Source organism: Zophobas morio, unplaced genomic scaffold (genome assembly GCF_036711695.1).
Source record: "Zophobas morio isolate AGI-343-1 ecotype UQ-CSIRO unplaced genomic scaffold, CSIRO_AGI_Zmor_V1 ptg000030l, whole genome shotgun sequence".
In the NCBI taxonomy this organism is placed as follows: Eukaryota; Metazoa; Arthropoda; class Insecta; order Coleoptera; family Tenebrionidae; genus Zophobas; species Zophobas morio.
Window position 1 is genome coordinate 13,817,118 of NW_026972135.1, and position 23,366 is coordinate 13,840,483.

The 23,366-nt window shown below is 35.4% G+C and overlaps 2 protein-coding genes across 3 annotated transcripts in view; both read left to right on the top strand.

The window, feature by feature from the left end:
• Nucleotides 1-3,621, top strand: part of LOC135138627 (uncharacterized) — a 57,073-nt gene extending 53,452 nt beyond the window's left edge. The window contains exons 6-8 of the mRNA XM_064068605.1: nt 23-319; nt 1,972-2,003; nt 3,400-3,621. Of these exons, the coding sequence (XP_063924675.1) occupies nt 23-319; nt 1,972-2,003; nt 3,400-3,621 (551 nt within the window). The remainder of the gene's footprint in view (nt 1-22; nt 320-1,971; nt 2,004-3,399) is intronic.
• A 5,411-nt stretch (nt 3,622-9,032) lies between these two features.
• Nucleotides 9,033-10,227, top strand: LOC135139081 (uncharacterized). Of its 2 annotated transcripts, XM_064069170.1 has the most exons (3): nt 9,033-9,355; nt 9,408-9,720; nt 9,908-10,227. In XM_064069170.1, exons 1-3 carry the CDS (start codon nt 9,057-9,059, stop codon nt 9,911-9,913), a joined length of 618 nt encoding a protein of 205 aa, XP_063925240.1. In that variant the 5' UTR covers nt 9,033-9,056; the 3' UTR covers nt 9,914-10,227. The 2 variants fall into 2 exon arrangements, with proteins under 2 accessions (XP_063925240.1, XP_063925239.1); XM_064069169.1 differs by having other exon boundaries at nt 9,408-10,227.
• The last annotated feature ends 13,139 nt before the right edge of the window (nt 10,228-23,366 follow it).

A 23,366-nucleotide genomic window follows, 5' to 3' on the forward strand; every position in this document is an offset into this window, starting at 1 on the left:
CACGGAACATTAAACCTGGTAGAATTACTGGTAACGAACGGAGCGAAATTTGATATTCCGGGCAGAGGTGGTCAGCTACCGATGCACCATGAGTGCAGAAATTACGACGAGGGATATAATATAATTTTATTTTTGCTAGAAAAAGGTTCGAAAGTGAATATTCCGGATGGAAATGGACGGCTGCCGATACATTATGGTTGTGAACACGGAACTTTAAGTACATTGAAATTATTAGTATCGAATGGTGCGAAAGTGAATATTCTGGATCACAGTGGCAAACTGCGGATGGACTACGCTTGGAAAAACCGAAACTTAGACAGTAACATGAGAAATTTTTTGTTAAAAAAACACGAAATCTAAAATTGTCGAATCAATTATCGATAAAGGAGTTCTGATAAAATTTTTGGCGGATATCGTATAGTACTTTTGTTAGGTAGGTATATGCATATGCGTGATTCTATTTCATTTGACATGTCCATCCAGCCAGTTACTACTATTTTATACTTAGTAATCGTTTTCATTTAAATACGACGCAACCTAACGATGAATTCCTTTCTCCTTACTAGTTTCACTTCCATGCACACGCAAATAAGCAATAAAACTTTTTGGCTATAGCACACTAGTTACAAAATTTTCTTCTTTTTATGTCCGATGATCGAAACAGACAGCTCCGAAATATTTCAGTTTCTGTGATATTTTTAATTAAAATGTATTAGGACCAAATTACTTATAAATAAATCAAAATCTATTAAAGGTAACGATGTTATTATATGCGAAAAATTTGCCATTATCATAGATTTAAAATGACGCTATTCCTTTGAGAGGACATTTTGGAAATCATAAAACACAGCTTAGAAAATTAGTTTACTTGCTAAGGCAATTTAAAAATATTAAATTTTAAGCCATTGAATTTATTGTTTTTAAGATGTATCACGGTTATTATAGTGCATCGTAATAAAAGAACCTTAACCAATCAAGTAAAATGAACATATAGATCAAGATTAAATTTGTCGTTAATTTAGAAGGTGTGAATATGCAGAAAATATATATAGATATAGAAATCATTAACGTTCAAATCCAATTCAAAAATTTATAGAGGAATGACTTGATATTTCAGTGTTTTGCGACATAGTTATGTAGGATCTAATTATTATTTTTAGACCGTTAAATAATAATAACAAATTAATATTTTAAATATAAACGTACGAAATTTGTCAAAGATTGAAATTTTCACCGTTTTCTTTAAGTTGATATATATACCGTTTGGTTTGAAGAATTTTTTAATTTTTAACTCTCTGGAAATAGTCTGTGATATCTGTCATAAATGTTATATATTTTAGTATAATTGGAGTCCATCCATGTTAACACGGCTAAGTTTATTTATTTATGTATTATATACATTAAAATTATTGGGTGTCTGATTGAACCCTGGTTAGTGGGCTGCTTCCCACTTTATTGTTTTTTCCGTATGTCGTATAGTGTTTGTCATTGTGTTGGAGACAGTTGTCCTTTCGCTGTCGGAGTCAATTAAAAAATTATTAATTCACAAAAGTTGGTGTGACAACGAATGACAGCTGCTAACATGACAGTCTTGACCAAGTTTTCATTTAGATACCCGATATTTTATGGCAAATAGTTAATGTGTAGCGTAAAATGTACTGTCACGCCCTGTGACCATACAGAGTGTTTTGTAATAAAACCATGTATTTGTTACATTAAGATATACCAACTAAACTGTGATAATAAATGCAATTCGTATTGATGTGGGCCATTATTACACCAGTGACACGATTCTTCAAGGAATCCACAAAACAGCGACCATTCTTTTAAATTGGACGTGGTAAGTGGACATTTATATTTGTGATATTTAAAGTTATACTATTCTTAATAATATAGTATTTACTGCCCAATTCTTCTTTTCCAACGTATTTTTATTAAAGAACTATTTTTACTAATATTAATCGTTTACAGGCAAAAGACGCTGTTTTATATACGTTAAGGATGTAATGAAGACAAAAGAACCGTATTTGTAAAAATCCATGTAATTTAATTTTGCGTGCACACTTAGTATCCATGTTTTCGACAGTGAGCTTAAAAAATTAGTAAGTATTAAATAAATAATCAGACGTGAAAGAGAAAGCTCTCGACATAGCAACTAGTCATGTCACTTAGAGTCGATTGCGTCGATAAGAACTTTAAACCTTTTATGCATTATGGTTCGGTTCCAAAATTGCTATTATACATATTAGAATTCGTAAACATTTATTAAGTATCATCTTCAAAATAGTACAACAAACAACAATAATATAGGTATAAATATAAATCATTTCTTCTAGACTACATCTTTTAACAGTAACTCTTTCTAGAATAAATACATTAAGAAAAAATCCAACATCAAAATTTTCAAAAACGCCTAAATGAGAAAATCAACGAACACAGGGAAGTGCATCTAAAACACTTTGGCAACATTTAAATAGAGGTCGTGTTCTATATTCTTAAATCTTATACATTGGTGCTGTGGTGAGATGACAAATTATTCTTCAAAAAATGAAGAAAAACAAAATTATCCAAGTCCCCTCTTTTACGGAGACGCCAGAAAAATTGAATATTGTAACGTTATCGTGATTAGACCTGTGATCGTCATTTGTCGCAAATTAAATAAATAAAATAAAATTTCACTTACCCTACGTTGTGTCTTATTAATTGCACTGATGTTTAAGTTTTTTTCTTTTCACAAAATTTACCACAAAATTTCCAGATTTGTTTTATAAAGTAGTGTCATAGCGCATGGGAGAACATGTTTTAAAGACAACGCAGAATTATATTCAAGTTACAATTTTATTAATAAAATCACAGAAATCAACATATTTCCAGTCACAGTTTCGAAAATTAAAGATAATGAAATAACAGAGGCAATCTATCAATATTGTACCCCCTAAATATGATTTGGTCAACAAAGAGAGGTCATTTGTGTTACTAAGAGAATTTTTCTTCAACAATTTTCAGAGAGTTAGTGTTTGAATATTTTTAAAACAAAGTATTACTAACTATTATTATTTACTATTTACAAGTTTCTTCATCTAGTTAAGAGGGTTTTTTTTTTTTAATATATTCTTATTATTTCTTTAAGTTTATTGTCTTATTTATTTGTTTTTTTTTTCAAGTAGATGAGCGGTAAGAAACCAAATTTTCAGCCCTAACAACAGGTACATTTAGCCGCTCCGCTCCAAGAGAAATGCAAACGACCAACAAAATAATAAATTTCTCTAATTACATCAAATCGTGACGCTGCCACAAGTTTACGCCCTATCATCCGGAGTTACGCTGTCGACAATATTTCGCTTTCGCTTAGCGCTTATGAAAGGGTTAATTCATGCCACAAGTTTAGTTTCGCCCTAGCAACGCGAGCAAAATCGAGTATTAGTTACGCTGAGCAACAGTTACGTTTACGCAATGCCTTACGCTCACATGCTATCTCGCCAGGTGATCATTAAAAAAAAACATTTCTCGGAACGAGGCGTACCAAAAGAACCGGCGATTTATGTGGACGCGCCTCGGCGAATTGCGATGGGGTTGGAACAACGGCACCATCGACGAATTGGCCAGTTTATTAACGAATGACTCGCTTACATAAAAAAAATGATGTTTTGAGCGGGAAACGGGGCTTCTATAGTTATAGGACGTTTCTAGCGCTCTGTTGATTTTTTGAGAAACAACTTCCTTTTTTTTGTTTCTGTGTTTTTTTTTTTTTGAGAAACAACTTCCTTTTTTTTGTTTCTGTTTTTTTTTTTTTTGTGTGTGTGTGTGTGTTTTGTTTTGTGTATCCCGCGGTGGCAAACGAGCTCGTAATTTCAGGCATTCAACAATTAGCAAAGACGGTCCACGTTAAAACAAAAAAAAAAATAGTCAAATTAATTTATGCAATACTGTAGTACGCATATGAAATTTACTCATTATGCGTCCAAGTTTTGAAAGTCATTTAATTCGTCCCCCTTCTTTTTTATATCCTATTTGTGGTGAAACCCCTTTCTTTTTCTATCAATTTCTTAACTGCTCATTTTAGATTTTTCGTTCATGTTATAAAACCTCAGCAAGTAATTTAACCACCAAATAAATTTCAGATAATTTTTTTTTATGTTCCTAAATTTTGAAAGTGGACAACAGAAAGAAATGACATATTTAAATTTGGATAATGGCAATTCTTTTCCACTCAAGGCTTAATTCAACAAAAAACATTTTATCAACATTATTTGTGACCTACTGGAGTAAGTTGATTTTTGGTTGTTTTTGAAAAAAAAATGACTAAACACGTCTAAGTGTTCCGGATTGACAATTTTTGAGTTACCTGTGAATACTGTGGTACTGCAACGAAAGAACTCTCTGGGTAACTTCACTAGCACCAAATTTTAACTAACTGAAGTTAACACACAATTTTTCTTTTTCACAAACTACGCAAACTGCTTTTAGCCCCCAGAAGGCAAAGTTAAAAAAAAAGTTAAAAAGTCTTTCTTCTGCACGAACTATATAAAACGGCTTTTAACCCCCAGAAGGCAAAGTTAAAAAAGTCAAAAAAGTCTTTCTTCTGCACGAACTATATAAAACGGCTTTTAACCCCCAGAAGGCAAAGTTAAAAAAAGTTAAAAAGTCTTTCTTCTGCACGAACTATATAAAACGGCTTTTAACCCCCAGAAGGCAAAGTTAAAAAAGTCCCCTTCTTTCACCCTACTTTTACTTAAATAGTGACGCCAAAACCTGGAGCCGTCGCAGTACCAGTGGGCAAATTTTTACGAATTCTGTGCCGTGATTGGCTCATTAACAGGCTTAAGCTCTGCTCTCCTACTCCCCTCTCTTAAATTGACCGAACCAATTTTATGTAACAATCTAATTATTAATTATAATTGTTAATGACAATTAATGTCCTGAAGTTTACAAATTTGTTATCCAACAATATCCGTTGGATAAATGGCGTGATCAAAAGTTATAATCACCGAATAAATCTATACAAACTTATTTTCCAAAAGTTGTTGTAGATGTGTTTTTTTTTTTTTTTGACAAATTTTCCAAAGCATTGACACTGAAATGTCTACAACAAATTTTGTTTATTGTTCCTGAAAGAAAGATTATTGAATTTTAATCGATTGTTATGTGTGAAGGAAACTGGAATAGTTGTTAAACTACCCTCTCAAAGAGGTCGCCCCTTGTGTAAAATCGAACTACGCAAAGAAAATCGATGATTTTTCCTATTTCCTCACACCCAACTAAATTGTTAAGCTATGTTATTGCTGGGCGACAATCGTTTACACCTCTCGCCTACAATTTTATACCTGTCTCTATCAAAAAGGGTTGACTCTATTCTTGAACAGCAGAAAAAGATATTCTATTTTTCATTCAAAATAATGCTGTTATTAAGTTTGAAACATTCTAAATCTCATACCTACATGACATTAAAATTAATGGAATAAAATAATAAAAAAAAATAAAACAAATAGCTAACTAAATTCTGCCCCTTGATTGTCGCCTCACGCAAAGGGTTGAACTAAATTATTGAATTTAGATCTTCTAAACAAATCAGAAACAAATTATTCCTTTCAACAGATTTTTGTTTTTGTGTTTATTTAATTGTTTCCTAAATATTTCAATTATTTCATGTTTAGCTAATTGACTGAACCTGCACTGTAATCTGATACTTTTTCACATTTCGCGGAATGCAGGGCCATCTGCACCCTTATTGGGATCAAGTGGACGCTGACGCTGGGAACCTGTCGACTTTGGCTACGCTCTATTATTGCGCATATGTGCATTACAGTGGACCATGCCAAAGTGGCGAATTGTTGCAAACTCACTAATAAATGGCTAGACAATTGTTACAGGTGATTTCAAGTTAACAAAATTTATTTAATTCTAACTGGATGTGCTTATTAATAATATGCAGTGTACTGAAACTTGAAGATTTAAAATTGAACCTTCATTTAATTTTAAAAACAAGAGAAAGCATCACAAGATCAATTATTCATATTGTTATTACGCTTTGACTTGTAATTAAGGTTATTTGACTAAATTTGACGATTGAAATTACTTTAACAGTCGTTGAAAAGGAATATTTTAAACACTGCACTAAAACCACTATGCATCTGGACGATTGGACACACCCCTAATCTTTAACACGACGCAATACTTATTAAGTGGATTTTGTAGCTTTTACGATTTCCAGAAATCCCTAACATTTTTTTGTGGCGCCGTGTGCAACCGAAATTCTGAGAAAGAAATAATCTGGTCCTACGCTAACATGCATACAAAATTTCTTAAAGTGACCCATGACAGATATTTTCCAGATCTACGAAACACATGTGTGTTTGTTTAAAATTTCAAGTCGTAACGTGCAACCTATGTATTTTTCTCAAAAGGAGATCAAATAATCGCACTATTAATTGATTGGCCGCTCGATATAATTAAAATATACTGGCGCTTACCACAGTGCTTTTTGACACAGTTGGAATATAATATTGAAGTCAATTCGTGTTACACACTAGTTTTTTCTTTTTTTTTTTTGTTCTCAGGGTACAAAAATGAATACAAATTGACTACGAATATTCCTGTCATCAGTCTTGAGGTGACATTAAACCAAATATGTGATATTATATACCCTGCCTTTATGAATAGAATACTTATTGCCTTACTCAGTTTGTTTCAGACTTATCTACTGTTACATATAAAGGTTTGTACAGTACAATAGCCTCCCTAATGTGGTGTTCATTTCCATCGTAGACTTGTCCGAGGAGGAATTCTGGTCCGATGTATATTGACCGCCTTCGACGTGGGAACACGCATGTTCTGTAAAGGACCGTAAATCAACAATCAATTATTATCCAAAAACCTACCGATTTTCTTCTGAAATCGGTAGGTTTTTGGATAATAATTGATTTTCATAAGTTTAAAATTGAATTTTTTGATTTTTTAAAACGAAAAGTATTCAAATATAGGATAACCAAATTCTACTGATTCTAACAATGTAACTTTTGCTATATCAGCGTTTTTAAATTTCTAGTAAAAAAAATCTTTTTTGTGATATGCACATTTAATATTTCCGGGAATATAAAGAAAGATAATTTATATTTCGGAATGGTCAAAAAATGCTAAATCTTCGTCACTCTAGTCGTATTATACCCAGCTGAAGAAAATGTTATCTGTAAGGAAAATATTGATATAAACAGGTTTGTAACATCGTAATGATTATTTATGAGGTTTAAACTATTCATTGTTATAGATTTCATCAAGTCTCGGTTTTCCTAAAACAACAATCTGTAGAGTATGAGGCGCCGTTGAAGACAAAATATACATCGTTACTATATCAAGAGTTTTCATCTGTGCTGTATATATTTTCGAAACTTATTTTATAAAAGTGAAATATATACCTATAAATGTGAAATATCTCAAACAACGCAAGATATTAAAGTTCTGTATATTTTGAATTTTTGTCCTACTAATTTTAATATACCCACGGCCTCCTTGATATGAAGATAGAGTTTCACTCTATCCGGCCGTGCGCGTAGCTGTTATTTTGACAGTTGGGGGCGCTGCCATACGGTACATAGTTGGTTGCCTAATTTTAATAGTTTCAAACTTATGGCACAGCATAGATATCAATCAGTAGAGACGGCTCGCCGTTTTTCGTGACCCGTTTTCGTGGGTGGTCGTTCGCATTATGACCGAATGAGGGCGCCCAACTGACGTCTAAAATATTTGAAATTTGGCAATTTTGTTACAATATTTTTGCCAGTTTTGCTTGTTTAAGACTGCTTTTCCGGTAGAATTGTACAAATAGTATAAAAATGTCATTTTCACAATAAAAGGTAAAATTTTTGTCCGATGAATTTTCATACCGGATCCCTGTTGTGCGCCTTATTCTCTCCTTCATGTTTGGAATTCTTGGAAAAGATAGTAAACATAACACATTTTTTGTTTAAAAAGTCGTCGCAAACGAACAACAACGGTGGTTATGAATAAAATAAAAACTGTAACAAATCAGCGTGTTTATAAATTAAATATGGACTTTTCTTTTTTCTTATTGCGATTCACGATTATACGATTTGAGCAAACTAGACAGTTTGCAATAAATTGCGTACGAATCAATTTTTGAAATTGTAAATGAAGTGATACTTCTTAAATTGGGTGGCGACCTCTAGGAATAGTTTAGGCAACGACCACCCATGACGGCTTAAAATTCGGGTCAGAAAGAACAAAGGCGCCGACACGAGCTGTCTCTACTGATTGTTATCTATGCTGTGCTTATGGGCTATTTACAGTAAAAAATGATCTAAAAATATCTGACATACCTGTGACTATACCGGCTCTGCATTAAAACTAATAAATATTATACACCAAGTGAATCAAACATACGTTTATTCACGAGAAGATGTTGATATCACGAGCACGCAGTGCGATTGAGATCATTTGAACAATTCTGGGGTAGAATTGTGGGAGTGAGTAAAAAGCCAATAAAGCTTAATACTGATTTTATTCAAAACAACCTAACTTATTTATACAAATCTAATTATTTACAGCGTGTGAGTGGTTCTAAACTAAAGGTAATAACTAATAAGACATATGAAATTATATTGGGTCCCAGTTTCTTGTATTTTCTTTTGTTCCATTACCGCTGTCTTCGTAACGCTGACGATAGTGCTCTTGTGGTCGTCAGCGTTTCGCAGTTCTGGTGCTTGCAATTCCATGTTTCAGCGTTCTACATTCGCGTCGTTGGTCTTGACCTTCTTATTCGTGACGTAAAGCGGAAGTTTAAATTTAAGAAATTATTGTTTGAATTTTAAGATTTAAACATCATTTCTTCGAGTGAATAAATATGTTTGATTCACGCGGTGTATATATGTTTTTATTCCATTTTGACGAATTTTATTAATAAAATTTCAATAAATAAAAATTCGAATCGAGAAATCGTGTAAACTGCGAAACTAATTTTCGTGACAACCAGCTTAACAACCAGTTGTTTACATTTTTCTAAATTTGTGACACTTGCGGCATTTGTGTTTTCCTAGACAAAAATGTCTGGAATTTTGGAAGATAAAGACGAAAACGAAGTGTTTGTACCCTCAGCAGTCCTAGACGAAGCTTTGGAAGCTATCAATAAGGTGGTGCCAGCAAAATCCAAGCATTCATATGAAAAAGAGTATACGAATTTTTGTGAATGGAGGAAACGAAAGCATGCAAAAGGAGTAGATGAAAGAATAATTTTGGCTTATATTTCGGAACGGTCAAAAAATGCTAAATCTTCATCACTATGGTCGTATTATTCCCAACTGAAGAAGATGTTATCTGTGAAGGAAAATATTAATATAAGCAGGTTTGTGACATCGCAATGGTTAATATAAGGTTTAAAATATTCATTATTATAGATTTCATCAAGTGTCAGCTTTCCTAAAACAACAGTCTGTAGGGCACAGACCAAAGAAATCCAAAGTGTTCACGCTCGAAGAAATGGAAAGGTTTTTAGATAATGCTTCTGATGATGAATATTTACTGCAAAAAGTAATTTTTGTCGTGGGAGTTTTTGGAGGATGTAGAATGGGTGAATTGGTGGCCATGTCAGTTGATGATGTTGAAGACAGGGGTAGCGGACTTGTAGTCCAAATTCCAGACACGAAGACTCATAAACCCAGAACATTTACCATCAATGGAAGTAACTCTGTTCCTGCTATTGACATCAATGTATTGACGTTTTTCGGAAGTACAGAATATTACGGCCTGAAAAGATTTCACACAAACGGTTGTTCATTAATTACAAGAACAAAAAATGCACGGTACAACCAGTTGGAGTGAACACTTTTTCAACAATTCCCAAAAAAATTGCCCAATTTCTAGGCTTCCAAAATCCACAAGAATACACCGGTCATAGTTTTAGGCGTTCGAGTGCAACTCTACTAGCAGACTCTGGGGCAGATTTAACAGTTGTAAAGAGACACGGTGGCTGGCGTTCGAATAGTGTTGTGGAAGGATACATAGAGGATTCTCTGAATAATAAAATCGAAATTTCGAGAAAAATCATTGAGCGATCATCAACAATAATTGATAATAGATCTGCCTTGAATCCCGTAGCAGGCTCTTCTGGGTCAAATTCCGTGTCACAACAAGAAACTAATCATCAAGACATTATTTTGCCTATTCATCGGAAATTTGATATAAATTTTAATAATTTGAATAATTGTAACTTTTATATTTCACACTACAATGACAAAGACTAATTCAATGTTAATATTTTTGGAGAAGAAATAAAAATCTGTTCTTAATTGAAATTTTTTAATTCACTGAACGCTTTGATTCAACTAGTGAATTCAAACGCTTTGATTTCACTAGTGAATCATGAACTCCTTATGAAGGTTACTATGGAGTTAATAAAGTCAGTTTAAATTGTCAAAATGGAATAAAATAAATTGGTTGGATAGAAAACAGTAAAATAACATCTGTTTAGCTAATTTAATTTTAACAATTTTCGGTTTTTAGCCTGGACATTTGAATATTTTATAAGGGTTTGAGCCTGCTTACTGCAAAAATTGCTTACAATGGGCGAAATAAGCTTTTCTAAAATTATAGTACACACAATTTTTGAATGAGGTTTGCACGAAAACATTGGATTACCGTAGAGATAAGAAAATATAACATTATTTAAAATAAAAGATACATTTTGTGTTGGCAAACTTGGTAGAACTTCAACAATAATTTCTACTATAAAGTGTATTAACGCGACAAATTGTTTGTTTGGATAGATTAATCTTCCACGATCTTGATGATATATTAGTTCCAATAGAGGACTTTTTATGTGGGGATTAAAGTCTCTCAATGTTGAAAAACATAAATCGCAGTCCACAGATTCATTGGCTTTTTTAATTAAATACCCACACAAAAAAGCTATAGCTGCAGTTTCTACGCTGACAACTTCGTTATTTTCAGCACTATCAAAAATTCTTAATTTTTCCAGTTTCATTAATGTAGAGTCATCCAGTGTAATAACGATGGTAGAATCCAATGAATTTTGGTCTGGGTGAGGAGTTACAAAACTAATGTAACTGCAGTCAGAAGCAATATTACTTGAATTAACGTTTTTAATTATACCGCTTTTCAAAATTTGGCGAAGTGCATGCTCGACTGCTTTACAATCTGTAACATCGTTGGACCCACCTCTCAACCGAACATTAGCAAACAAGGACTCTATCGCATCGGAACTAAATCCTCTTGTCAAAACATAAAAAAGTTTAGTTCACTTATTAAGTACTTGATGCAGAGATGTGTGCTCTTGCTTGTAAACAAAAATACTTCGGCAGTTTCTTTTGTCAAACCCCGCATTCCCATCGCTTGCGACCTTTCTTGGATGCCTTTAATAAGTATATAATGGAAATTCTTGGTCTAGCCATAATAAACGATCATCAGATGTATTAGTGTATGGTGCAACATCATGGTCATGTTGTCGGACATGCTGACTTTTGTTACTTACGTCATGAAGTTTGAAAAATTTGAACATTGTTTCCAAATATCGCACTGTAGCCAAACACTCTTTAAAATAAGAAACTCCATTATAACCATGCGTGGCTAGATATCTCAAGGATGCAGTTACTGAAGTTGAGAATATTTGAACAGCTAGATGTACTTTCATTTTTTCCAAGTTACTTGGGGACAGATGTTTTCTTGTTAAGTAACGAACAGGTTTTACAACTAAGTTTCCTTGAATTTCGGCCAACTCTCTTAAATAGTTAGCTGAAATAATTCCGTCTTCAGAAGCCATATCGTGGTCTAAAAATATGTTTCTGGCATTTCTAATTAGGTGGCAGTAATCAAAACTGAAAAAAAGTTTTAAACCAACACTGAAAGGATTTGGAATGCAAGTTTGAAGGCAGCCATTTCCAAAATGTTTAAAGAGCGCTACATTATTTTTGTGATTGTCTCCAACAATTCGTACAACCATAAATTGCATTCTGCAAGTAATTGCAACACTTCAAGTGCCAGTTTGTGCAACTCCTTGCTGCTTAATTTTTTATGGAAATAGTAGCTCGCCGGGATTACATACTTTGTTGAAATGCCATGAATTATAAAACAGAGTAATTGATTTGCTATAACTGGTTTTTTAGTAATAGTACTGACTTTAGGAAGCGTTTCCAGTCCAAAAATTCGATCTTCTGCCTTTGAATATCTGATACTTTCTTTCACGGCCATATCGTCCACAATTAAAGAACATACGCGTTCCGAAATGTTCAAATTTTTAATTTCGCTTGTCAATCGTTCCTTTATTAAATGTTTATTTTCAGAACCAAAATATTTTCGTAATGTTGTCTTACATGGGAGTTTCAGGAAGTCATTTCGTGGAAATTCGTAACCCCTTGGCGAACAAAATCTCCAGGCAATGCAATAACGAATTGTCGTTTCAGACCATTTTGGTTTCTTCTTGTTGTAATTTTGAATTTGATCCAAAATTAAAATTGCTTTGGGATTCAAATTTTTGGCGTCATTTTTTATTTGTTTTAATTGTTCCCATTCTTTACACAATGATTTTTCCTGTTTTTCTCTTTCTACTGTTTCTTTGAGCTTATTATAACGCAGCTGCAGTTGTTTTAATTTCTGTTTTAGGCAGCGGTTTGTATATTCTAAACTTTCTATTTGCGCCGATGTACGTAAGGTTTGAGTGGCACAGTCAAAAACATTGTTAAATATGCAAGACTCTGGGAACTCAGTACTTTCCGTGAATTCTGTATTGCTGTTCAGCTAAAAATATAATATAATAACATACATATATTGCAACGGTAAAATAAGATTTATTACAAATCTAGAAGGAATAGAGCCCGCTCGAAGAGTGCGTTTCTTTGAAGACACTATAAAATCTTCAGGCTTAAAATGTGAACTGCAAATCGTCGAATATTCCGACAGATTTTCAACGTCTAGAAGCGAAAAGTTAGATATAGGAAATGAACCAATCTGTATATTTACCAGAAAAGGGTGCAAGTGCTCTTCTTTCCATTGCAACGCCAAATTTGTATCAACAGGAATATAATGAAATGAAAAATCTTGCAAATCACGAGATTTACAATTTGAAACACAGCATCTTCTGTTCGAAGGCATTGTTTTAATTAATGAAAATCGACGCGTCTCAACACGTTAATGACGCTAATAACAACAAACGAGTATAATGAAAGTTCTGATAAGAACTGATTTTTTTCACAGAATATGTGAATAACAACAAACAACTAAACGTAAAACTTGGAAAAACAACTTTAAAGCTCAAAAAACTATCAAAATCAAAAAAAGATGCGTGTCATGCGCAATGGCGGTTTTGACATTTGAGAAAAAACTGCTGCGCCCTCTACGTTCTCCTGTGACTGTAAGACAAGGTTAGAGATATTTTTGCATAAGTAAGAAGAAGATGGTTAGTATCAATTAAATGCGGATCAATATTTAACGGTTTTTGTAATTTTATTTGTTGTGTACTTATTGGTAATAAATAAATTTAAGTATGCATTAATTTTTTTTATTTAAAAACCACTTTAAGCAAGTCAAATAAAAATTATAATTGTTATGCAACCAACTTTACACCTTCAATATTTGAATTTTCTTTCATCAATAGATGTCTCTACCGTACTCCCGCTAAATGTCATATGTCATACACAAAAATTTTGCTCACGCGCACGGCCGGATAGAGTGAAACTCTATCTTCATATCAAGAGCATACAGCATACCAAGATTCTTTCAAAAAGACACGAAGTATCCCCGAGATTGTTTCATATTTTAAAAAAAAGACACAATGGATTTCGAGATTATTTCCATTCTTTATAAAAAAAACATTAGGGCGCTCTCAGATTGTTTCACATTTTTAAAAAACGACACTAGAAACTCTGAGATTGTTTCATTAAAAAAAAAGATACCAGAGATCCGAAATTGTATCAGATTCTTAAGAAAACACATTCATTAGAGGCCTTCGAAATTTCCTCATATTCTTTCAAAAAGACACGAAGAATCCCCGAGATTGTTTCACAAGTATTACAAAAAAAAAAAAACACTAGGGGCCTTCGAGATTGTTTCATATTCTTTACAAAGAGACACAATGGATTTCGAGATTGTTTCCATTCTTTATAAAAAAAAACATTAGGGCCCTCTGAGATTGTTCCACATTTTTAAAGAACGACACTAGGGACTCTGAGATTGTTTCATTAAAAGAAAAGATACTAGGGATCCGAAATTGTATCAGATTCTTTACAAAAAGGACACTGCCTTATTCTCCAACAGAAAAACATATTTTCTTCTGTATTATCAAACCTCGAGACTCCGAAGACACTAGTGGCCTCCGAAATTATTCAATATTCTTTAAAAAAAGACACTAGGGATACTGAGATTGTTTCCATTCTTTATAAAGAAGGCATTAGGGTCCCCTGAGTTTTTTCATATTAAAAAAAGATATTAGGAGCCCCCAGATTATTTCACATTTAAAAAAAAGACACTATGGGACCTGAGATTGTTACATATTATTAAAAAAAAAAAGATATTGGGTCAGATTCTGTTCGGGCGTGAAATTGTAAGGCGCGCAAGCGCCAAATAAGAACGCTCTGAGCAGGAAAAAACTCACCCCGTATTTGTAACAGTCCACAATAAACTTCTCGAAAGGCACACGCAGACTTTTTGTACGTCAAAAAATTGCTGGCTCCACGAGCCACACCAAAGGTCCTTCGACAATTAACGGTCACCACGACCACACATAAAATTGGTCAATTCGAGCAGGATACAGAACTGTGCAAAAACCGCGAGCGCGTGTGTGAACAAGTTAAGGCCAGTCCTTAAATCACGTGTGTGTAATTGTTAAGGCCAGTCCTTAAATCACGTGTGTGTAATTGTTAAGGCCAGTCCTTAAATCACGTGTGTGTAATTGTTAAGGCCAGTCCTTAAGCGCGTGTGTGCAATTGTTAAGGCCAGTCCTTAAGCACATGTGTGCAATTGTTAAGGCCAGTCCTTAAAGAATCACGAGAAACATCAACAGCCTCGGGGAGAGCAGGAAGCCATCCAGCGAGTACCAGCAACAAGTGAAGAATCCCAGGTTAGTGGTTCACTATCAGATCTCCCGTAATTTGTCTACATCCTAGATCCTATCGAATTGCGGTGTGTAGAGTTTCTCGACGGTTACAGCCGAATTACTGATTATTACGGGAAACTTCGAGTAATAATAACGTACAATGACGAATTCTAATGATACGGACGAATCAGCTGCTTTAAGGAACAGACTAGAGCTTATCAAGGCAAAGGTAGAACGTATAAGGGACTACGTTGACTCCTTTGCAGATCATGATGACATTGAACAATTAGTTCTTAGGAAAGCAAGCCTAGAACAAAGCCTCCCAAAATTTGAGGAGATTTATTATCAGTTAACGCGCTTGAAGGCCGCGGATGAGACGGAAGCTGAACAATTCGAATGTGGTTACTTTGACCTTGTAGCAAAAATTAATAAATTTTTAAATAAGCGTAATACAGTAACGCCGGTACAAGCGGGTACCAAAAACAATGTTAACTTGCCAAGTCTGAAATTGCCCACCTTTAGCGGCGCGTATCATGAATGGTTGTCATTCTACGATTCCTTTACGAATTTAGTGCATAAGGACGAACGCTTGACAGATTGTCAGAAATTCTATTATTTAAAGGCATGCTTAACAGGTGAAGCGCTTCGAGCTGTAGAATCTTTGGCGGTATCAAATGCTAATTATCAGTCAGCCTATACAATTTTAGAAAGCCGGTTTAAAAATGAACGATTGATTGTCCAGGACCATGTCTACTCAATTCTTAATTTCGCACCCATCACTAAATCATCAGACACAAGTTTAAGACAGTTGCTGGATAACTTAACCATCAATTTAGAAGCTCTAAAATCACTACAGGTCCCAGTGGCCCAATGGGATGATATTCTCGTTCCCATCATTAACACTAAATTAGATTATACCACCAAAAAGGAATGGGAAACAACCCAAGGTAAGGAGCGTAGCAAACTAGACGACCTTAAATTATTTTTGGAAAAACGATGCCAGTTTATAGAATCTATTAACGCGGCTCAAAAGGTCAATCAAAATGCTGGCATGAATAAAATTTCTTATAACTATAAAAATCGATCAGCGGTGCATATTGCAACCCCAGCAAGTAAATCTGTGTGTTACCTCTGTAAGAAATTTCATTTATTATTTCAGTGTGCCGAATTTAATGCGTTATCAGTAAACGAGAGAAAAAATTTTGTGAAAAACAACAAACTTTGCTTTAATTGTTTACGACCCGGGCACCAACTTAGTTCTTGTAAATCGACTGGTATTTGCAAAGAGTGCAAAAATAAGCACCATTCTTTATTACATAGTACGGAACAAGTTGTTACAGAATTAGTACTACCATCGTCGTCAACAGCGCATGTTTCGCAAGGTAATAATGTTACCAGTATGAATTTATTATCAACAGCTGTAGTCTTGGTTGAAGACAAATTTCATAAATTGCACGAGTGTCGTGCTCTGCTAGACGTTGGATCACAATCTAATTTTATAACTGAAAATATGTTCAAAAAATTAGGTTTAGATTTCGAGGGAACTAAACTGAGTATTGTAGGTATTAACGGTAGTACAAGTTGTTCCTCTAAAGTCACAAACATCGCGTTGCACTCTCTTTATAAATCTTTTTCGCAGAAAATTAAGTGCTTTGTTATTCCACACATAACAACAGAATTACCCGCCCGGTCATTCGATTTATCTCACATCTCAATACCTAGTAACATTCAATTGGCTGACCCAGAGTTTTATAACAAAGGCTCCATAGATTTATTAATTGGCGCGGATATCTTTTGGAAAATACTTATGCCTGGGCAAATAACCCAAACACAAAATCGGCCTCATTTCCAAGAGACATATTTAGGGTACGTCGCGGGGGGTGTCATAAATCCGAGCTCCTCGTCCTCAACAGTGTGTAATTTAACAAGAATTTCTTTAGAGACACAATTGCAACGGTTTTGGGAAATTGAAGAAGTGAGCAGTAATTCGGTCATATCAAGGGCAGATGTTGCCTGTGAGCAACACTTTCAAGAAACTTTTCGTAAAAAAGAGGATGGCCGGTTTATTGTGTCTCTCCCCTTCAAGGATAAGGTTGTAAATTTAGGTAGTTCATATGACATTGCGTTGAGACGATTTTACAACCTCGAAAACAAATTACAGAGACCACCGCAAGGTAAACTAACTAAACGCAATATTTTATCCATAATAGCTCAAATTTTTGATCCGCTGGGATTAATATCACCTGTTGTAGTTAAGGCTAAGGTTATCATGCAACAGTTATGGTCAAGTCAATTAGATTGGGATGAACGTGTATCTCAAGAAATTGAGGTAAAGTGGTGTAATTTTATCGAGGAATTAGCTTTATTAAGTACGATCGCCATTCCCAGGAATGTAATAATTAATCACGATAGTCCTGCTATTGAAGTGCATGGATTCTCAGATGCGAGTTTGCAGGCATATGGAGCAACAATTTATATTAGATCACCCGGCATAAATGGGAATTATAATGTACAGTTACTGTGCGCAAAAAGTAGGGTAGCTCCACTGAAAACGCTTTCATTACCGAGACTTGAATTGCTAGGTGCGTTGTTATTGTCCAGACTTATCAGTAAAATTTGTTCTTCTTTGAATATGAACATAAATAAATGCACTCTGTGGACCGACTCAACCATCGTTCTAAGCTGGTTATCGGCTCCCGCGCATACCTGGCAAACCTTTGTTGCCAACAGAGTTTCGGAAATTCAATCAAACACCCTCAACTGTACCTGGAACCACATTAACACAAATGATAATCCAGCGGACATTATCACCAGAGGCCGATCACCTGAACAGCTTAATAACTCGAGTCTCTGGTGGAATGGACCCAGTTTTTTAAATAAAGACGAATCTGTCTGGCCTATACCCAAACAACAATTTTCGAATGATGTTCCAGAAAAACGTGTAGTGAATTTAGTTACTACTGTTAAATCTAGAGTTATACTTAAGGAGTGCTCGTCACTCAACAAATTAGTAGCCGCAATTGGTTGGTGTTTGCGTTACATCCACAATTTGAAGAATACTAACGATAAACGTACTGAAAGTAATCTAAGTATTTCCGAATTAAGGCAAGCAAACAACTTCATTTTGAAGCAAGTTCAAAATGAAGGTTTTACGGAAGAATTCAAGCATTTACAAAAGGGAACGCCCTTGCCCCGTAGAAGTAAACTAATTTCATTAGATCCCTTTATCGATTCAAACGGGTTGTTGAGGGTGGGGGGCAGACTAAAAAATTCGGCATTAGATTATGCGGTAAAGCACCCAATTTTATTGCCAAGCAACCATGTTGTAACTGACCTTATCATTGCACATGAGCACAGATTACAATTACATAGTGGTCCACAATCCACTTTATATTCCTTAAGGCTAAGGTACTGGCCAATCAATGGTCGAAACAACACCCGTAAAATCATTAAAAAATGTTTAACTTGCTTCAAGGTTTCATCAAAGGTAGTAACTCCAAAAATGGGCGATTTGCCAACACAACGCCTTGAACCGCTTCGCCCCTTTCTGAGATCTGGTATAGACTATACTGGACCTGTTTTAATTAAAACAGGCCCTAAGAGAAGTACAAGAACATCAAAGGCTTATATTGCGCTTTTTATATGTTTCACCACGAAGGCTATTCATATCGAATTGGTCAGCGACCTATCATCCGAGGCTTTCTTAGCCGCTCTTAATCGCTTCATCTCAAGACGAGGCAACGTTTTAGACTTATTTTCCGATAATGGTACCAATTTTATCGGAGCAAACAGATATTTGAAGGAGCTAGGTCAGTTTTTAAAGTCAAATACCTTTTACGAAAACGTTGTAAAACAATTGCGGCTGAAAAATACCCAATGGCATTTTATTCCTCCCCGAAGCCCACATATGGGAGGCTTATGGGAGGCTGGTGTAAAAACACTCAAAGGTCATTTAAGGAGAGTTTGCGGCAATTCGTCTCTGACCTTTGAGGAACTCTACACATTGTTAACACGCATTGAAGCATGCGTCAATTCGCGTCCGCTAAGCCCTTTGTCCAACGACCCCAAAGATTTTATTCCCCTGACTCCCGGACATTTTTTGATCGGTGAACCACTCACGGCACCCATCGAACGAGACCTACAAGCCATAAAGATCCCGCGGCTAACCCGGTGGCAGCGATTAGAACAGTTGCGTCAACACTTTTGGTCACGTTGGTCGCGCGAATATTTAACCCATCTGCAGCAACGCTCCAAGTGGCTTCGTCCGACCCCTCCGGTGAAGGTTGGGTCCATGGCTCTCTTAGTTGAAGACAACTTACCTCCCTTATGTTGGAAGTTGGGTAGAATCGTCGAGGTGCATCCAGGACGGGATGGGGTTGTGAGGGTGGTAAGCGTGAAAACTCGAACGGGAGTGATTAAACGCGCAGTGTCGAAAATTTGTGTTCTCCCAATGGCCAGTGACACGGACAATACTAATTGAACAAACTGAAATTTTAATCATGTTCTTGTTTAAACTTACAAATTTGTTTCTTCTCAGTATTAAGCAACTATCTGTATAATTTTCAGTTGCTATGACTTGATGACATGTACTTATGGGGTTAATCCCTATCTTAATCTCATTTACTTATAACTGTGTATATGTATATTGTTTTTTGAAGCCAGAAGCCTTCAACGGGGGCGGCATGTTCGGGCGTGAAATTGTAAGGCGCGCAAGCGCCAAATAAGAACGCTCTGAGCAGGAAAAAACTCACCCCGTATTTGTAACAGTCCACAATAAACTTCTCGAAAGGCACACGCAGACTTTTTGTACGTCAAAAAATTGCTGGCTCCACGAGCCACACCAAAGGTCCTTCGACAATTAACGGTCACCACGACCACACAGATTCTTTACAACAAAGACACGAGGAGATCCCGAGATAGTTTCCATTCTTTATAAATAAGACATTAGGGTTCCCCGAGACTTTTCACATAAAAAAATATACTAGAGACTCTGAGATTGTTTCATATTCTTTAAAAAGGGACACTGGTGGCCCCTGAGATTGTTTCACATTAAAAAAAAAGACACTAAAGATCCCCGAGATTGTTTCACATTTAAAAAAAGGCACTAGGAGGTCCCGAGATTGTTTCATATTTTTCAAAAAAGGCATTAGGGAACCTGAGATTGTTACCTATTTTTAAAAAAAGATGCTAGGGATCCAAGATAGTTTCAGATTCTTTACAAAAAAAGGCACTAGGTTGCCTGGTAAGTATGGGCCAATCAGAGCGAGGCGGAAACTGGCGGGAATTGACGTCACTCAGCAGCCTCATTTAAACAACGTTATGCATAACGTGACTAGCTAACTGTTCAGCAACAATCAAATTTTGTTGTCAAATCAAAAATAATTATGTTAAATGAAAAAAAGTGTACTATCGTCAAATAAAATTATAGCTCACAGATGCTGTGAACACTGTTAATCACAAATTTCTTGGAGTGAAGTAATAGGTGAAAAAATTTGTTAGTACCTTAGTATTATTTACTTATTCAGTTAATTGACATGTTTTACTGTTATAAAGACAACAATCTAGTTCTACTGCAAGTCATCTCAGTTTTGGGTATTGTAATGTACTAGCTTAAAAAAGAGATAGAGAATGACAGTTGACACAATATATATGTTAGAAAAATGAGCTCGTGTAATTTGAGAAACTAACAATATTACCTACCCCAAACAAGACATCACATTTTGGCGACGAGTATTAAAAGAACTCAGAAGAAGATCAACGAAGCGAAAAACAACGAACAGTCGGAACAGAGAACAGGAGAAAAACATAACCTCAACACAACACGTGGTTCGCAACAATCGAATCGAGGAAAAGATAACAAAACATGGACAACCACTCAACACCAGTACCTCCATTTCATATAGCAGAAGACCCCAATAACGTTGGCTCAAGGTGGGAAAAGTGGCTCAACCGTTTTGACAACCATCTCATAGCAGCAGGCATCGATAATGAAGACCGAAAGAAAGCCATGCTTCTCCACTACGCAGGCGAAGAAGTTCATGATTTATATTTTAGAGATGGGCAAAATCGTTCCACGCGTGGAGCGCTACAACCGCTACCGCTACAAGAAAATAGCGCTCCAAGTAACTAGTTACTTTGGAACGTATTCATCACGAGTGGCGTTTGAGTACGACGCTTCCACTTGTCCGCTTGGAACTTGGAACGAATGTTCCAATCTCAAGTACCAATATGTAGCGAACGGACATTCTGGACACAATAAATACTGACAACAATTAGGACGGGCACTCTACTTTCATTTTAATAAAAAAAATAATAAAATAAACAAAACTACAAATATTTTTATAGTCTTGTTTTCGCAACTTTCTGTGTTAATTCCCAATCTTCTACTAGACTGAGATTTTACAATTTTTTTCGGTTCCTATTGAAATACATGTATTCAATTAAAACTTATTTATGAACTATTTTATACCTAAGCTTTTATATCTTTTCTGATAATGAGTCATTTATATCGACCGTCGCATTCTTACAAAAAATTATCGAATATGCCGCCCTCAAACAAAATACAACACTTGCTGATTTTGCCGATTGCTTTATGATAAAACCGCTTTGCTTTTTATTTTATCTATTTTTTTAAATATTGTTAAACCTTTACTTTTGATCTGCGTTGCATATATTTTGTTTTTCTTTTTTTTTTCATAAATATTATAAAATAAATACCTATTTATAAACGTTTCCTGATATCTTTTTTTGTGTTGATAAACACACAATTATTTTAATGACTGAAAGATTATTCTCTTTTTTTTTCAGTTCCCAAGCCCTCACTATTTGCGTTTCTTGTAACGTTCCGGACAAACGTGTTTTATGATTTCGTTCCTTGAATTTCCGTCCCGTAACTCCCGTACAAATATCGTTTCAAGTTCCAAGTGGAACGCAGAGTGGAACGTGTTACTTTTGTGGCGAGGAGCGCTACACTCCGCTACTCGATAGTAGCGCTACAATGGAACGGTTCCTAAAGTAACGACCCATCTCTATTATATTTGTCACTCCCTGAACTACCAGCAAACACAGCACAACCCAATGAATCACCTTATTTAACAGCTAAACGAAAGCTCAAACAATATTTCACCCCTAGAGTCAGCAAAGAATTTGAAATGTTTAATTTTAGGCAAGCCAGACAGAGCGAGAATGAAACAATTGATCAGTTTTACGCAAAGTTACTGAAACTATCCAAGACTTGCACGTTTGAGAACCCAAATGAAGAAATCAAACTTCAAATCATCATGAACACGAAGTACACAGAACTACGTCGATATGGACTCACTGAACAACCCAATCTCGATGATCTATTGAGCAGAGCACGTACAATCGAGTGCACAGCTAATCAACTGAAGGTCATTGAAGACAAGATTGTCATGAACACAAGCACAGAAGAATGTAGCTACCTAAACAAACAAACGCAACACAGAACCGCACCAGCCAACAGTGGTACCAGCAAGAACAATTGCAAAAATTGTGGAGGCAAATGGCATCCAAATGGGAGGAGAGCTTGTCCTGCTCTAAATGTAATTTGTCGAAGTTGTGGCAAGAAAGGACACTACGCCCGAGTCTGCATGTCCACTACATAAACACAACAGCAACAAGCACAATCACGAGCAAACCCCCAGCACAACAACCATGGCACAAATACTAGCATAAACAAGAAACATAATGGAGAGAGGAAGAACAGAGCACAAATTCGCTTTAATGAGCTTAATATGGAGCCAGAGTCAACTAATTCTGAGACATCTTCCAAAACAACAATTCGTCCAAACGACAGAACAGCCATGAAATGCCCTCAGGTACATGTTAAGTTGATTGGCAAAGTAATCAATTTCATTGTAGATACTGGTTCATCTGTTAATCTGATAAGCTCAAACACATTTAAAGAATTTCATCAGCAGTCGCTACAACCAGATTCCTCATCGATTCTCCCGTACAACTGTCAACAACAGTTAGAAGTAGTTGGAAAATTCAAAGGTTTGTTCCATTATAACAACCACCAAAATCGAGCAGATGTATTTGTGATAAAAGGCAACAGTGAATCATTATTGAGCTACGATACAGCAAACAAATTGCAGCTGATACAACTATCTATGATGATATATCAACCTATGGACATGAACTATATCAAAAACAAGCATCCTAATTTGTGTAATGGCATAGGTTGTCTCAAGAACAAAACTGTCAAGCTACACATTGATGAGTCAATTCCTCCAGTAGCAAATAAACACAGGAGAATTCCAATAAATCTTCGTGGAGCAGTTGAACAAGA

What these genes read in the sequence shown, in the direction of transcription:
- LOC135139081 (XM_064069169.1), top strand. Translation starts at nt 9,057, where the DNA reads ATGTCTGGAATTTTGGAAGATAAAGACGAAAACGAAGTGTTTGTACCC. An exon ending in GAAAATATTAATATAAGCAG is followed by an intron (nt 9,356 to 9,407) that starts GTTTGTGACATC and finishes TCATTATTATAG; the next exon opens with ATTTCATCAAGTGTCAGCTT.